At 42.8% G+C, this 17,892-nt stretch overlaps 2 protein-coding genes and 1 long non-coding RNA gene across 5 annotated transcripts in view; 1 reads left to right on the top strand and 2 right to left on the bottom strand.

Moving 5' to 3' along the window:
- Positions 1-5,720, bottom strand: part of PCED1B (PC-esterase domain containing 1B) — a 201,775-nt gene extending 196,055 nt beyond the window's left edge. Inside the window, exon 1 of one of the 2 annotated variants that reach the window (XM_084957264.1) lies at positions 5,616-5,720. The gene's annotated coding sequence lies outside the window, so the exon portion shown is untranslated. Of the gene's footprint in view, positions 1-4,688; positions 4,799-5,615 lie in introns of those variants that run through there. The other variant, XM_084957266.1, reaches the window with a different exon arrangement.
- LOC100626841 (uncharacterized) overlaps positions 1-14,683 on the bottom strand; it is a 132,702-nt gene extending 118,019 nt beyond the window's left edge. Inside the window, 1 exon segment of one of the 2 annotated variants that reach the window (NR_045016.1) lies at positions 14,602-14,683. This is a non-coding gene — a long non-coding RNA (uncharacterized LOC100626841). 2 annotated transcript variants of the gene reach the window in all.
- Positions 5,479-8,744, top strand: AMIGO2 (adhesion molecule with Ig like domain 2). Its single transcript, XM_005664161.4, has 2 exons — positions 5,479-5,880; positions 6,229-8,744. The coding sequence occupies exon 2, from the start codon at positions 6,292-6,294 to the stop codon at positions 7,855-7,857; it is 1,566 nt and encodes a 521-aa protein (XP_005664218.3). The 5' UTR covers positions 5,479-5,880; positions 6,229-6,291; the 3' UTR covers positions 7,858-8,744.
- Positions 14,684-17,892: the final 3,209 nt, after the last annotated feature.

The following is a 17,892-nucleotide window of genomic DNA, read 5'->3' as shown; positions in this document are numbered from 1 at the left end:
AAATCCTTCAAACGGAGCCTCAAGCTAATTTTGTCCCATTCCATTTTCAAATAATTTGGAACACAGTTATTTACCAGCTGGGTTATAAGATTATACAATGTCATAGGGTTTGGGTGAGCAGTAGATGAAATGAGGCAAGTCAATGAAATGAGGCAAGTCAAAGTTCAGGTCTGGCGCATAATAACAGCACAATACATATTTATTATTGCCACCCTTATATATACTAGGACTCTTTCAGTCACAAGTGACATCAATACAACTCAAAGTAATTTAAGCAAAGAAAAGAAAAGAAAGAAAGAAAGAAAGAAAGAAAGAAAGAAAGAAAGAAAGAAAGAAAGAAAGAAAGAAAGAAAGAAAAAGAAAAGAAGAAAAAAAGGGTTAGGGAAGAGAATGTAATAAGAAAGGAAGTGAAATTCTCAACAAAATTTTAGCCAGTCGAATTCAACAACATATAAAAAAGATCATACACCACGACCAGGTGGGATCATCCCTGGTTCACAAGGACGGTACAACATACACAAATCAATCAACATCATACACCACATTAACAAAAGAAAAGTCAAAAACCACATGATCATCTCAATAGATGCAGAAAAAGCATTTGACAAAAATGTATCCATTTTTTTTGGATGTTGTCCATTTATCAACATCCATTCATGATAAAAACTCTTACCAAAGTGGGTGTAGAGGGAACATACCTTAACATAATAAAAGCCATTTATGACAAACCCACAGCAAATATAATACTCAATGGAGAAAAGCTGAAAGCCTTCTTGCTAAAATCTGGAACAAGACAAGGATGCCCACCCTCTTCACTTTTATTCAACGTAGTATTGGAAGTCCTAGCCACAGCAATCAGACAAACAAAAGAAATAAAACTGGAAGAGAAGAGGTAAAATTGTCACTGCATGAAGATGACATAATACTGTATATAGAAAACCCTAAGGACTCCACACAAAATCTACTCGAACTGATCAACAAATTCAGCAAAATAGCAGGACACAAGACTAACATTCAGAAATTGGTTGCATTTCTTTATACTTATAATGAAATGTTAGAAAATGAATACAAAAATACAATACCTTTTCAAATCGCCCCATGAAAATGAAATACCTGGGAATAAACCTGACCAAGGAGGTGAAAGACTTATATGCTGAGAACTATAGAAAAAACTATAAAACTATAAAACATTAATCAAGGAAATTAAAGAGGATTCAAAGAAATGGAAAGATACTCCATGCTCCTGGGCTGGAAAAATTAATATTGTACAAAATGGCCATACCACCCAAGCAAACTACAGATTCAATGCAATCCCTGTCAAATCACCCATGACATTTTTCACAGAACTAGAACAACCAATCCAAAAATGTATATGGAACCACAAAAGACCCAGAATTGCCAAAGTAATCCTGAGGAACAGAAATTAAGCAGGAGGCATAACTCTCCCAGTCTTCAGGCAATGTAACAAAGACACAGTAATCCAGACAATGTGGTTCGGGTACCAAGATAGACATACAGACCAGTGGAACAGAATAGAGAACCCAGAAATAAACCCAGACACCTATGGTCAATTAATCTTCAACAACGAAAGCAAGAATACAAAATGGGGAAAAGACAGTCTTTTCAGCACGTGGTGCTGGGAAACTGGATGGCCGCATGTAAATCAATGAAACTGAACATACCCTCACTCTATGCACAGAAATAAACTCAAAATGGCTTAAAGACTTAAACATGAGAAAAGACACCAGCAAGACACCACCAAACTCCTGGAAGAGAACATAGGCAAAACATTCTCTGATATCAACCTTACAAAGGTTTTCTCAGGTCAGTTTTCTAAGGCAACAGAAATAAAAGCAAAAATAAACCAATGGGACCTAATCAAACCTAAGTTTTTGCATAGCAAAAGAAACCATAAAAAAACCACAAAAAGACAACTTACAGAATGGGAAAAAATAGTTTCGAATGATGCAACTGACAAGGGCTTAATCTCTAAAATATACAAACAATTTATACAACTCAACAGCAAAAAAAGCCAACAACCCAATGGAAAAATGGTCAAAAGACCTGAATAGACATTTCTCCAAAGAAGATACAGGGATGGCCAAAAAGCACATGAAAAAATGCTCCACATCACTGATTATTAGAGAAATGCAAATCAAAACTACTATGAGGTACTACTTCACACCAGTCAGAATGGCCATCATTTATAAGTCTACAAATAACAAATGCTGGAGAAGGTGTGGCGAAAAGGGAACCCTCCTGCACTGTTGGTGGGAATGTAAATTGGAACAACCACTATGGAAGACCGTATGGAGGCACCTCAGAAAACTAAACATAGAACTACCATATGACCCAGCCATCCCACTCTTGGGCATATATTCAGAAAAAAAATTTTCCTTGAAAAAGATACATGCACCCATATGTTCATTGCAGCACTATTCACAACAGCCAAGACATGGAAACAACCTAAATGTCCGTCAACAGATAACTGGATTAAGAAGATGTGGTATATATACACAATGGAATACTACTCAGCCATAAAAAATAACAAAATAATGCCATTTGCAGCAACATGGATAGAACTAGAGACTCTCATATTAAGTGAAATAAGTCATAAAGAGAAAGACCATATGATATCACTTATATCTGGAATCTAATAATACAGCACAAATGAACCTTTCTACAGAAAACAAAATCATGGACTTGGAGAACAGTCTTGTGGTTGCCAAGGGGGAGGGGGAGGAAGTGGGATAGACTGGGATTTGGGGTTAATAGATGCAAACTATTGCCTTTGGGATGGATAAGCAATGAGATCCTGCTGTATAGCACTGGAAACTATATCTAGTCACTTAGGATGGAGCATGATAATGTGAGAAAAAAGAATGTATATATGTATGTATGACTGGGTCATCTTGCTGTATAGTAGAAAATTGAAAGAACACTGTAAACCAGCTTATAATGGGGAAAAAAAATCATTTAAAATAAAGTTTAAAAAAATAAAAATCTGAATCTTAAAAAAAAGAGTAAAAACAGAATTATGTTGTATTAAAAAAAAAAGAAAGGAAGTGAAATAATGCAGTGGCCTTCAAGCCACTTCAAGTGGTTCCTCTTTCCCTCTCTTCTGTCTTTCAGACAAGCTTTTTGAGGTACAGAGAGCAGGATGGCAATCAGCCGATTCAGGTTGGGTAAGCCTGGAATAGGTTCCCCATTCATCATTTGATTTATCAAAAACTCATCCAATGACAAGGAAGTGTCTAACAGGATTCTAGAAGCTAACAATAGAGCAGCGTTCAGATCATAACATTTCACCCTTGTGGAACATACCATCTAGTGGAAAGAGTGAATCTGGCAAAATTACCTTCACAGAGTAAGGTCGGAACTTATACCACTATTAAGGTTGATTATTAGCTCTCTATTCACCAAGCCAAGGAAACCCATCCCTTTCAAAACTCTTTTCCTCTCGGCAAATGAGCAGAATCCTCAAAATTAGGTCTTCAAATAGATATATAAATGTGCCTGTGGATTTTGAGTGCATTTTTTTTATGCTGTGTAATCTTTGCATAATGTTGGAATGATGTGCCTGCTGCTCTTATTACAGAAGCTTCTGTTTCCATTTTTGAAAGTCACTTTTCTTTTTTGACTATTTTTGTTTTAAATAGAGGTCTTTCTGCCACATGCATGGTTTCCTTCGAACGTTAGTTACTTAGTAAATACTACAAATACCTAGTTATTTATTAGTCATTTAAAAGTATTCCTCTGAATACTTTTAAATCTATTTCTCTGTGTTAATCATTCTAACCGCAAAAATAAAGGCCTGGAGACCAAGTTTTTTTCTTTGAGAACCCCAAAACTTAGAAAACATCAACCTCTGCCTCTCCCCTGGGAACAGTAAGCAATGCTTTCCTGAAGCATTTCAGGCTGTATTCTTATGAGAAACTTCAACTTTTCATGAAACTGAAACTAATCTGAATCAAGCTGTTCTCAACTGAAAAATCTTGATTTACCAGTGCTATTGCACAGTCATTCCATAAAAAGCCTGACTGAATTAATGATGCATTAAATTTGGCACTTTCGCCTAACAGATCTACGCTACAACATGAATCCATTCATGGACAATGCAGGGGCCAACTCTCATTAACTTCAAGGTTGCTCAAGTGATGGGGGGAAGGAGCGAATGAGTTGTCTTCGTCATTATTCCTATTTTTTTAAAGTAATATTTTACTCAATTGTTTTTCTCAATTTGCTCCTCTTTTCAATGTCTTTCTCCCTCTGCTTTGGTTAGCATCTCTTGTCAAGGCAGTAATATAGCTCTTTTAAGCCGGATATAATGGATAAATGGGCCATTTGGCTCAGTCAAATCCCATCGTTAAAACTGATCTCGGAATTAAACAAAAATGGATTTTTAATCGGAAAGCTCATCAGCTCCACATCCCCCACCTAACTGTGCCCGGCCTTGCCCACCTGGCCTTGCCTCTTTCTTAACCTGCTTCTAGGGAAGGGATGAAGAACCTCCGCGCAGACACCCTCTCTGGGATCAGTCACTGTCCATTGCGAACACGATAAAAAAAAAAAAAAAAAAAAAAAAAGTCTGGCTCTGGGTCCCCCCCCCCCCCTTTAAGCTTAATACTCTTATCTTCGCCTCGACTCCAACCCTTTTTTCCTGCGCTTCTCCATCGCGAATGGGGCACCTTGAAGCTGCGTCCAGAGTTAGCAAAGGGATAGAACTTTCCCAAGGAGGTGCGGAGTGTCCCCGATGCGCTTTCCCGCTTCCTTCCCCCAAGCAGAGATCCTGTTGCATGGGAGGGAACGTGCCCGATTTCCCTTCCCCCTCAACCTCCACCCCCGAATGTGGGCGGAGACGGAGGCTGCTTCTGTGTTTATTTTGTAAACCTTTAAAACCTACCGCACTTAGCGCTGTGAGAGCCCCCGTGGCCTTTGCCCACTGAAAGCCGTATGAGGTCGGGGAGCTCAGCTGACTGGCTGGGAGAGAGACGCGACCTGCACAGTCGGGACGAAGTGGGTCTTCTAGGGAGCGACCTCTCCCTTCCGGGATGGGCGTGTCCCTTAACCTCCCCCACCCCATCACCCCGCAGATAGGGGCTGGGCGCACGGACGCAATCCTCAGAAGCGCGCGAGCGCGTCCACCGCTTGGGGGACGCCAGCCCTGGCCTCGGGTGTGGACCCCTGCCCCGCCTGCGCGGCCACCCTCCCGGGGCGCGGGAAGGAGCGCGGCAGAGGTGGCAGCAGTGCCGCCGGGTGGGGGCGAGGGGGGTACCAGCCGCCGCTCGGATTGGCTGCGCCGCCGCCCCCTCCCTGCGCCGCGCGCCCCCCGTCGCGCGCTCGGCCCGCTCTCGTCCGCAGCGAGGGAGCTGGTTCCCGCTGGAGGGAGGACGCGCAGGGGCGGGACCGGTCTTCCCGCCCCGCACCCGACCCCAGGCGCGCCGGGATAAAACCCGGCCAGTGCTGCGCGGGGAACTCGGGTCCCTGCAGCCTCCCAAGCACGGAGAGGCGGGGTCGCTCCGACCCCCTGCTCGCGCCCCCGCCGCTTGGGCCCGGCTCCGGGAGCCGGGCGCCTGGCGCGCGGGCACGCGACGGCTCGAGTGCCCAGGCGGTACCTTCAGCGGAGCAATGAAGAGAGCTCGGGAGAACCAACCGGAGCCGGCCGAGCTGTTTCCTGCGCTCGGGGTTGCTGCCGCCACTGCTATTGCTTGAAACTCTCCAAAGTTGCGAGCCAGCGAGAGGCTGCCGCCCGCCGGGAGCAAAAGGGAAAGGAACTCTTAAGATGCCAGAGTGACAGACATAGACAGACGGACGCACAGATCTGCAGAAGACACCACTGTGGGCGGCCTATTCCCGGTGCCCCTGAGGCTACCCAGCTCTGTGAGTTGCTTTCTGTACGGGTAGCTTGCTTGCTAAGTATTTCCTTATAATTGTTTATAAGATGCGTTTGTGTATTTCTGTGTTTCTTGGAGAGAGTTTTAAAAAAAGGGGGGGGGGGACAACGTATGATGCACCTTAAAAGAAATTGTTTCAGATATTGATACGGTTGTGTTGATAGAATGCATCCAACAGTAAAGAGGACACATAGGCTCCCCAGTGGGGAAAAAAAATAAAAAACCCTCGATTTCAAAAGTTATGGGAAAGAAAGCTAGCTATTACTCTTAAGGGTTAACTAGGGGTAGTTAACTTTGCTTTTTTACTCCTCTTTAAATATTGATTGTTTACCAGGTTGACTGGTGGGAGGCTGAGCTGGTGGCAAAGGCGCCCAGAAGAGACTTAGAGGCGACCATAATGTCTTTACGTTTACGCGCACTGCCCACCCTGCCTAGAGTTGTCAGACCGGGCTGCAGGGAACTGCTGTGTTTGTTGGTGATCACGGTGACTGTGAGTCGTGGCACCTCCGGGGTGTGCCCCACCGCTTGTATCTGTGCCACTGACATCGTGAGCTGCACCAACAAAAACCTGTCCAAGGTGCCTGGGAACCTTTTCAGGCTGATTAAGAGGCTGGATCTGAGTTACAACAGAATCGGGCTTCTGGATTCTGAGTGGCTGCCGGTTTCCTTTGTAAAGTTGAACACCCTCATTATTCGTCATAATAACATCACGAGCATTTCCACGGACAGTTTCTCCACAACTCCAAATCTGAAGTGTCTTGACTTATCATCCAACAAGCTAAAGACCGTGAAGAGTGCCGTGTTCCAGGAGTTGAAGGTTCTGGAAGTGCTCCTGCTTTACAATAATCACATTTCCTATCTTGATCCTTCAGCATTTGGAGGGCTCCCCCACTTGCAAAAACTCTACTTAAGTGGAAACTTCCTCACGCAGTTTCCCATGGACTTGTACCTCGGAAGGTTCAAGCTGGCAGAACTGATGTTTCTAGATGTTTCTTATAACCGGATCTCCTCCTTGCCAATGCATCATATAAATTTAGTGCCAGGAAAGCAGCTGAGAGGCATCTACCTTCATGGGAACCCATTTGTCTGTGACTGTTCTCTTTACTCATTGCTGATCTTTTGGTATCGTAGGCACTTTAGCTCAGTGATGGATTTTAAGAATGATTATACCTGTCGCCTGTGGTCTGACACCAGGCACTTCCATCAGGTGCTTCTGCTCCAGGATAGCTTTCTGAATTGCTCTGACAGTATCGTCAATGGTTCCTTCCGTGCACTTGGCTTTATTCACGAGGCTCAAGTGGGGGAAAGGCTAATTGTTCACTGTGACAGCAAGACTGGGAACTCCAATACTGATTTCATGTGGGTCGGTCCGGATAACAGAGTGCTGGAGCCCGAGAAAGAGGTGAAAAACTTTCACGTGTTTCCCAATGGGAGTCTGGTTATAGAGAGTCCTCGGTTTGAGGACGCCGGCGTGTATTCCTGTATTGCCATGAATCGGCAGCGGCTGTTAAATGAAACTGTGGACGTCACCATCAATGTGAGCAACTTCACCATGAACAGATCCCATGCCCACGAGGCGTTTAACACAGCTTTCACCACCCTGGCAGCCTGCGTGGCCAGCATTGTCTTAGTACTTCTGTACCTCTATCTGACACCGTGCCCGTGCAAGTGTAAACCCAAGAGACAAAAACATATGCTAAACCAAAGCAGTGTCCAGGCGTCTATTCTCGCGCCCGGCCCCGACAGCGATGCCCCGGCTGATGAACGGAAGGCAAGTGCTGGTAAAAGAGTGGTGTTTTTGGAACCCCTGAAGGATACTGCAGCAGGGCAGAATGGGAAAGTCAGGCTCTTTCCCAGTGAAACGGTTATAGCGGAGGGCATCTTAAAGTCCTCCAGGGTGAAATCTGACTCAGATTCCGTCAATTCAGTGTTTTCAGACACACCCTTTGTGGCGTCCACTTAATTTTGTGCCTGTATTTGTATGCTGCAGTGATTGACTCTCTTCATATTCAACTTTTGTGTGTGGTCTGCAAAACAAATATACAGCAGGGCAGAAACAGGTGGTTCTGTATTTTTGAAATACAGTCAGATGGATTTTAAGAATGAAATCACTGGTTAACAGGAAATGTGGTAAAGCACTTAGATTCGTGCCGGAGAAAGACAGGGTTGTTTTTCAGAGTTCAAGTTCTAGGTAGCATCTTAGTCCTTAGCACCACTGATAATTTCAAAGCCGGCCTGGAGGTGACATGACTGACGTTGTCTTTTCACTCAGGCGTGTTGAAAGAAAAAAATTAATTTCTCATATTAGGATTCCTGAAAAAGAGACTATACTAACTTACTGGGACCAAAGTTGAGTTACTTTAAAGACAAGCATTGTGTCCTATTTCATTTTTCAAACATGAAGGGGGAAGAACCAAGCAGCAGTTATCTTTAAAGCACAAAGTAAAGTTAGATTGGGGAAGAATCCAGTTCGTGTCATTCATCATTGCAGACCGTGTAAACGGACTACCCTGATCAAATTTCCTGAGCAATGCCCCGTCCCATATGGTGTTAGGTAAATAGTACAATAAAGGTACTTTTGACTGTCTTCTTTCCGTTCTGTACATTTCCTATCCTTGTACAAAAGATCTTAGTGAAAGTTTAAAGCCATCCTTATTTGTTGCCACAAATTATGTAGATGTCACTACCAAAATGTCTGAGTGCCTTCTCAGACCTTTGTTCTAGCAGACTTAATATTCGTTTATATGCTTGTGTGTGTGTAAATCCTAAATTATATCAACTATTAAAGCAATCCTACTGTACTGTGCTTTGGACATTTGAATTACTGTAAATACATGTGTTTGGAGACTTGATGGTCTATTTTATTTGGCTGTTTACAAACATAAATCTGAGTTGTTTTATGTGATCAGACTGTGCTACTTGGTGTTAAACAGCCCCTGTGGCAAATATCTCTGCAAATTTCTTGGACTTAACAATACAGAGGGGTTTTTTTGGTTATTATTGTTTGTGGCTGTACCCACCGCATGTAGAAGTTCCTGGGCCATGCCACAGTAGTGACCTGAGCCCCAGCAGTGATAACACTGGATCCTTAACCCACTGAGCCACCTGGGAACTCCCAGAGTTAATTTTTTAAAAGGGGGAAGAAGGCTCTAAAGTGTTCTACTGAATTTGTACCTTCTCTATCACATTTTACTCTGATCCCATGGTGCACTTCAGCCAGATTTGGAAGACCCCCTAAGCTCGGATTTGGGAACATGGGAGAGCCCCAGAGACTTCCTCCTTATTCCCATCCCTGCTGTGAGATAATCCAGTACCCGCTCTGGCCCTAGGCTTCCGAAGGTGTGAAATGAAAATTTCAGATTATATGATGTCTAAGGTCCCTTCCCACATAGGAAGTGATGACTTCCTGGTGGTCTTCACTCCATCACAGACTTGCACTGGCTTTCTGGACCTGTACCACCTAGTGATGGAGTTACAGGGATGGGGTTAGGACAGACTAGCGTCACACTGTGTAGCTCCGATAGGTGTTTTGGACTCTCCAGTCCAGCTCTTTCCCTTTCTCAGGGACGAGTGAAGCCTAGAGAGGCCAAACAGTGAATCAGTGATGGGGATTCAAAGAGAGTTCAGGTTCAGGATTCTTCCCGGTGAAGATTCAAGAGTCAAAAAATGGTTTTTAATGATGGGGATGGAGAAGGAGCCAAAGAATAAAACAGAATAGTCAGGAAGTGGCAAAAGTGACTCAGGGATGTGTTGTCACTGGGGCCAAAAGCGAAGAGGATTTTTAAAAGATGGAAGTAGGCAATAGGAATAATTATTTGGAGAACTTGAGCATAAGATGTGGGGGAAGTCTGACTTTGGCATTGGTGGTTTGAGGGGAGGGTGGATCCTTGGTGGATACAGGTGCCAAGCCAGGTTCCCAGGGGCAGACACTGGTCAGCTGGGGGTTAAGGAGTAGGTGAGCGGTCAGGATGTGTGCGTGGGGACTAGGACGTGAGCCAGGGCTCACTAGCACTGAAAATTCCTTATTGCATGCTGTTAAAAAATGACTGCCTCTGCCTTTTAAACACAGACCTCACCTGTTAGATAAGATCCTTTGGCCTTAAAGATATTACTGGAAAACATTGTATTCCAGTTCCTGCCGTCTAAGTAATTAGGAGGAATTTCGTGATGTGTGCGACCTTTGAAATCATTACTCCTTCTTTGTACTTGGAGAAGCTCAGACTCGGAAACACTGTAATTTGTTCGGGGGTCACACAGGGGATCGGGACACAAGGACAAACTCTAGAACCACTGACACCCTCCAGAGATAGGAAGGACTGCTGCCTCAAGGGCTGTGTTCATCCTGGCGCAGGAGTGTAAAAGCTGCACATCAGTTAGCAGGGAGGCTGCCGAAAATCTCTGAATTGAGCCTTTGCTGGACAGGAACTCTTTTTTTTTTTTGTAGCCTTTTCTAGGGCCGCTCCCGGGGCATGTGGAGGTTCCCAGGCTAGGGGTCCAGTCGGAGCCGCAGCCACTGGCCTACGCCACAGCCACAGTAACACGGGATCTGAGCCGAGTCTGCAACCTACACCACAGCTCGTGGCAACACCACTGAGCAAGGCCAGGGATCAAACCTACAACCTCGTGGTTCCTAGTCAGATTCGTTTGCGCCACGACGGGAACTCCTGGACAGGAACTGTTAAGATCCTTAAGCCCTCAAACCCTTGATCCCAGGAAACACTTTGGCAAGGAAACGTGGGCAGTGCGAGGCATGGGGAGTTTGTAAGACCTGACCTTGGCTGGTCCTGATACAGATGCTTGGTTAAAGGATAGGTTGAGCTGAGGTCAAAACTAACGTACAACCAAAACAAAACAAAATCCTGAGTACTGCAACGCAAAGCTGCATTTTGAACAGGAATAGGAAGGCTGGGTGATGAAAAAGCATAGATCTGAATGTTATGATGTGGAAATTTAAGTTCTTATGTGTATTTTTGGTGGGGGGATAGAAGCCAGTAGTCACGTGTATTTTAAATATAGGAACAGAACTAATTTGTACTTTACAAATTTGTCCCACTCAAAACTTTTATGTAATTTTCCTTCCAAGTGATAGTCTGAATTTATGTAACTAGGTTATTATTTTAAACTACTTAGTATTTTTTTTTCTTTTCTTTTCTTTTTTTCTTTTTTCTTTTCTGGCTACTCTGTGGCATATGGAAGTTCCCGAGCCAGGGATCGAATTCTGATGCAGGCGGCACCAGATCTTTAACCCACTGCGTCTGACCAGGGATGGAACCCACGCTGCCTCAGAGACAAGCCAGATCATTAACCCACTGCACCACAGCAAGAACTCCTAAGTCAGATCATTAACCCACTGCACCTAAAGAACTCCTAAAAACTGCATATTTTTATTATGCAGTTATAAGAGAGGTTGGATACACATTGGGAAAGTCAAGCAAAGATCATAGATGTGAAATTTTCCTGTAGCGAGAGTATATTTTCACTACAATTAGAAGATATTATGTTTATGATAATAGACTTCCTCTAGTTAATCATGCGTTACCTTTTTTTTTTTTTTTTTTTAGGGTCAAATCCACAGCATATGGAAGTTCCCAAGCTAGAGGTTGAAACAGAGTTGCACCTGCCAGCCTGTGCCACAGCAGCGCAGGATTCAAGCCTCGGCTGCAACCTACACCACAGCTCACGGCAATCCTGGATCCTTAACCCAGTGAGTGCGGCCAGGGACTGAACCCAAGTCCTTATGGATACTAGTTGGGTTCGTTACCCCTGAGCTACGATGGGAACTCCGTGAGTTATATTTTTTAAACACACTTTTATGATTTATAATCTGAATGAATGGCCTAAAACATTTTCTGATTTATAGTTGACTTCTGCATGAGTCCTCACTATTTGGCCCAGAGAGATTTAAGTATATTGATTTTTAGCTTTAATTGTTGGAATTATTTGCCCAGAATACATTTTTTTTTCCATTTTTCTCAATAAACATTTTTATGAAATGTTAATCAGAAGGGATGGGGGTGGAAACACAAAAAGGACAAGAAGACACATATGAGTCTAAATTGTAAAAAGACATTTGATTTAGACCATCCCGCTAAGCACCATTAAAACATGATACAGCCCAAACAACCTGCCATATGGCTGGCTTTTTCCTTCGCCACAACTGCTGCTCAATTATTGTCACCTTTTAGTGTCATCTGTCATCTGGTTTACCAAGTAATCTAGGAATAGGTTGAAACCCAGGTTTGTCCCTGGGATCAAAGGAAAAGTTAGATAAACTAGTGTTTCTAGGACTTCCCCTTGTGGCTCAGGGCTAACGAACCCGACCATTATCCATGAGGACGCAGGTTCGATCCCTGGCCTCACTCAATGAGTTAAGGATCCATCGTTGCCTCAGGCGGAGCCATAGGTCACAGATGTGGTATGGCTCGGATCTGGCATGGCTGTGGCTGTGGCATATGTAGGCCGGCAGCTTCAGCTCTGATTTGACCCCTAGACTGGGAAGTTCCATATGCCTCGGGATCAGCTCTAAAAAGAAAAAAAAAAAGTGTTTCTGGCAGCTTCCCTCTGTATACTCCCCAAACAGATATTCTGGTTCAGGCCGTCGAGGGTAAAGCCTACTTGTCAGATACCTTTTAAAATTTCCAGATAATTATGATTCTGCCTATTTTGTTGAAACACATCCAAAAAATGGGACCACGGCAAATTTTGTGTTTGGGGCTATGTCAAAATACATTATTATTACCTGCTAATGGACTTATTAATAAAAAGAAGAATTAGTGCTGGCTTAAAAAAATCCTAATATGTTGGAAAAACAACAGAGTTTGATGCTCTGATACTAAATAAGGTCCAGAGTAGCTTTTGGCCGTAATTAATGATGTATATTTTTCCAAATTATAATATATAGAATAATTACTTTGAGGTGACTAGATCTCTGATTCTTTCATGCTTTAGAAACTATTTTTGGCTTGAAAGCAGCGACAAGAGATCTGGTTTGTAACAATGAGCTTTGGGGCTTTCAAATTTGATTAGATCACAGTAAAGTGAGGGTGTATTTCAGAGATACTTGAATATAGATTTCAACTGCAGAGAACAAACTTCATTGTTTTATCAGCACATTAGAATAATATTTTTTAAAGAGAGCACTGAAATTCTTTTCACAGTTCTCTCATCCCTCCTTGCCCCTGAGCCAGCCCCTTAAGCCGTATTTTAAATTTTATTTATTTATTTATTTACTCTGTCATTTATTTATTTATTTTATTTTTAGGGCCACACCTGCGGCGGATGGAAGGGCCAGGGGTGGAATTGGAGCTGCAGATGCCGGCCTACGCCACAGTCATAGCAACACCAGATCCTTAACCCATTGAGCGAGGCTAGGGACTGAACCTGTATCCTTATGGACACTATGTCAGGTCATTAACCCACTGAGCCACAACGGGAAATCCTCCTTATTTTTTATGATATGAAGGTTAATGTGTAAAGATTATGAGTTTGCCCTGGCAGGTATTATTGAGTGGTAATGTATAAAAAGTAGAACCCTGAACACTTAGAATAGCCTCTTGAATGATCCAGGGATTGCTTATAGGACCACTGGTTTTTGTGAATAGATTCCAGGGAGGGGAATCCTTTTATAGTAGGGATCAGAGTAAACAGAAAATAGAAACACATACTTTTTACCTTTTATAAATTGTAAAATATATATGGTATATATTTTATTTATAAATACAGTATTAATATAATATAGTATAAATATAGTGTTTACACTGGCCTTCATAAAGGCCTGCTAAATGCCAGGCCCACAGTGAGAAGTGGTGTTTATTATTCTCCACCACAGAAGCCCTGAAAGATGGGAAATATTGCCTCCCTCTCCCCGCTTAGAGAGAGGAAAAAGAAGCTCAAATGAGATAAGTAATTTTCCCAGATGACTCAGCAACTAAGTTTTTAACATGAAACTAATTTAAAAAAATATATCTGCACAAAATAAAACTCTTACAGGTGGTCTACCAATGTATAGCACAGGCTTTAAGTCAACTTTTATATATGTAAAAAGGCGAATGAATTAATGCTTATAGCAAATCTAGGAGTAGAGGAATGGAGGGTTGGAATCAGAAGTCATTCAAACATAATGAAATTGGAAATTATTATTTTTTCCCCTTAAAACACCATGTGTCACAAGCAGCAAAATTAGAAATCTGCCTAAGAAGGTCAGGTTTAATAGATGAAGCTACTAGTCTGCTGGCTCTTTTCAGCTGCTTGCCCTTCACTCACAAAATTGCTTAATATGCAAAGCAAGTATCTGCTTCATCATTATAAACAGTATTGATTTAAATGAATCAATGGTTAAATGCAAATTTTTTTTAATTAAAAATGACCCAAATTTACAGGGTAAATAGTTCTATTGTTTTCAATGTCTAGAAGAGTGGTGGGGACAATTCCCAATGGGGAATTTTTTTTCCAACTAATTTTCAAAGTCGGTTTTTCAGAAGAGTTTAAATGTTATTGCTTCCTTAGCTTACCTGATTAGACTTCTCTCTTAGGTCATATGTCAGCAAAGAGTCAAACATCATACTCAGAGAATTTTGTGGTGTCGATAGGTATTGAAGGACGGAGGAAAGGAAAAGTGCCCGCTGAACTGAGAGGGTATCTTGAGACTGAAGAAAGAGGCAGGCAGTTCCATACAATCAATGGATCAGTGTATTATAGGGTGACTTACTCATGGGGTGAGATCGGGATCCAGCCGACAACCATCCAGAGGCATTCGCAGTGGCACTCTACACCGCCGAGGGGGCATGTGGTTTATTTTGTGGTTAACCTAGGTTATGAGGTGGGTGCTTGGAAGCAGGACATGCATTCCTAAGTCAAGATTCATGAATAGGTCACTGGTCTCATGGGCGCCAGGAATACGTCGGAAAAGGTTTCTATCATTGTTCGGGGACCAACAGAGCATAGAGGCCACCTGGTCCTGATGATTGTTAAACAATATATTTTGACTACAAAGCCCTTGACCACAGAGAAGCGATTTACTGCACATGACAGTCTTGGGCAGGGTCAGCCGAAGGACAGGAGAAACAGAAAGGGCCCAAGATGGCGTCAGTCATGCCAACAGCCATAGCCTAGGATCTTGGTGTCTTTTTTCTTTTTTTCTTCTTAGGGCTTCATGTGTGGCATATGGAAGTTCTCAGGCTAGGGGTTGAATCAGAGCTGCAGCTGCCGGCCTACACCACAGCCACAGCAATGAGGGATCCAAGCCGAGTCTTCGACCTACACCGAAGCTCATGGCAACCCACTGAGCAGGACCAGGAATCGAACCCGCATCCTCATGGATACTAGTTGTGTTCGTTACTGCTGAGTCACAACAGGAACTTCGGTCTTGGTGTCTTAGAGCCAAGTATCGTAAGATCTCAAGAGTCAAACCCTGGGCAATGTAACCAAGAGAAGATTATTAAACATGGCTAGATACTGTGGAGGCCATAAATGATGTATAGCAACTACTCCTTCCCTTAAGGGAAATTATAGTGCAACTGAGAGATGAAATAAAAAAAATCTGAAACAATTCAGGAGTAGGAGTTGATTTGTCTACTTGTGACCAAATTAGCAAATGGAAGATAAGAAAAGGAAGATATTTGGCAGAGACCTTGCTTTACCCAACTGGCTAAAGTGACATAGGCTTAAACACTAGACTGCCATCTCACAGATGCTCTAACTGTTACGGCAACTGGGATCCTTACCTTCAGAAAGCCAGTACTGTAAGGAGATTGTGCAAACTAGTCAATAGTGCCCGAAAATGAATTACTGCTGATGTCTTAATTTGTGGTCAAATTTGGAGAAGAAAGAGACCTCAACATTTCGCCCTGGCCCTGTATCTGCCCTCACAGCCCCAGACTGCACCTCCATCACAACTAGGACAAAGACTTCTGAATGTCTGGGGATTCAACCAGAGTGACTTCTAGGAAACACAGCACTGGTGCCCTCGGAACTGCCTTGCACGAGCCCTTTGGAACAGCAATAATAACAATAATAATACTATTTTTATATGTTAGCTCTATGCTAAGGGCTTTATATATTTTTGCCTCATATCTCAGAGGAAGTTACTATTTTTACGTCCATTTTGCAGGTGGGAGAGCTGAGGCTTAAAAATGTGGCATGATTTGTCTAAAGAGAAGAGTAAAAGAGTTAGGATTTCAATCTGGTTTTGTCTGGATCCATGCAGTACCCAGTACTTGATGTCTATACTGTAATATACTAAACTGTAATACCCGTTGGCTCTGTAAAAAGGCTTTGCCCATCCTGTCCCCTTTGTCCTCCTGCCTCCTTTTACCTGGCTTGGGGTGACCTTTCCTTCCGTGGTCTAGCTGCTTTCAAGACTCTATACCTTTGTTCTGCAGTGATTTCCCTCTCACCCTGGCGGCTCACTGCTGTGGCCCTCACTGCTTTGGCCCTTTGGAGACGTTTATTGCTTTCTCCAGCACCTAGCACCTAGTAGATGTTTGCATGTTTTAGCTTCCCAATTATGTTCATTCATTCATTCATTCATTCAACACATAGTATTGATTACCTAATATGGGCCAGTCCCTGAGCTCAACCTGGAGATCAACAATGACCCAGCTGCTCCCACTGTTTGAAGAGAGGCAGAAACACATTTTTTTTTTTTGAAATGATGTTTTTTATTAAAGTATAGTGGATTTACAGTGTTGTGTTAATTTCTTCTGTACAGCAGAAGAATACGTATATATACATTCTTTTTCTCATATTATCTTCCATTATGGTCTGTTCCCAAGAGACTGAACATAGTTCCCTGTGCTATGCAGTAGGACCTCATTGCTTATCCATTCTAAATGGAATGGTTTGCATCTACTAACCCCAAAATCCCTGTCCATCCCACTCTTTCCCTCCTCCCCCTTGGCAACCAAAAGCCTGTTCTCTATGTCTGCAAGTCTGTTTCTGTTCTACAGATAGGGTCATTTATGCCATATTTTAGATTTCACGTATAAATGATGTCATATGGTATTTGTCTTTTTCTAACTACTTAACTTAGTATGATAATTTCTAGTTGCATCCATGTTGCTGCAAATGGCATTATTTGTTCTTTTTTATGGCTGCATAGTATTCCATTGTATATAGGTACCATTCTTAATCCATTCATGCATCGATGGACATTTTGGTTGTTTCCATATCTGGGCCATGGTGAATAGTGCTGCTGTGAACATGTGGGTGCATATATCTTTTTGAATTGTAGTTTTGTCCAGATATATGCTCAGGAGTGGGATTATTGGATCATCTGGAGAAACACAGCTTTAATGAGGCAAGTGTGCTAGTACAGAAGTTCCCAAAGACGGGAAGGACAGAGAAGACTTCCTGGAAGAAAGGATGCCTGACCCGAAGCTTGAAGGAGGTCTCTATGTTTAGAGAGGTCTGGTTAGTTTTCCATAGCTGGACGTGCAGACATCATGGAAAGCAGGACCTTAAGTGTACACTGGGGTCCTGGGGATTCAACCAGAGCGACTTCTAGGAAACACAACACTGGTGTCCTTGGAACTGCCTTGCACGAGCCCTTTGGTTGCTTGATCTCTTGGCTTCTGGATGCAGTCCAGCATGAACCGCCTCAGCCCACATTCCACCCTCACTCAAATGTTGCTCTTTTCATAGCTCTTCAACGAGGACACCTACTAAGTTGGCTCATGTAGGGGCTTAAGGCATAGTTTTTCAGATGAAAAAGAGAAGTTCGGCTTGTCTTGTGCAACAGTGTGGGCTTAGTATGGTCATGATGAGATAATGATACCTAATTCAGTTATCACTCTATAGACCAAGAAATATCTTAGAGCTAATGTTTACCCAAGCTTCAGTGTAATTACATTTACATTGCTAGCCTAGATATTGATTTGACTCAACCGGTTTTATAAGAGTAAATGATTTGGATGGGAAGAGACAGAAAGATGTGACTTTTCAAGGGAAAAACAAACAAACACATCAGACTGACCTGCAGAATTGAAGTAAATAGTTCAGG

The sequence above is a fragment of the Sus scrofa genome, chromosome 5, assembly GCF_054392235.1.
Source record: "Sus scrofa isolate SSC_HxYL_T2T_F1_AM1 chromosome 5, Sscrofa_HxYL_maternal_Yorkshire_Landrace_v2.0, whole genome shotgun sequence".
In the NCBI taxonomy this organism is placed as follows: domain Eukaryota; kingdom Metazoa; phylum Chordata; class Mammalia; order Artiodactyla; family Suidae; genus Sus; species Sus scrofa.
The sequence above is the reverse complement of the archived record's forward strand: the minus strand, read 5'-3'. Positions and strand labels throughout refer to the sequence as shown.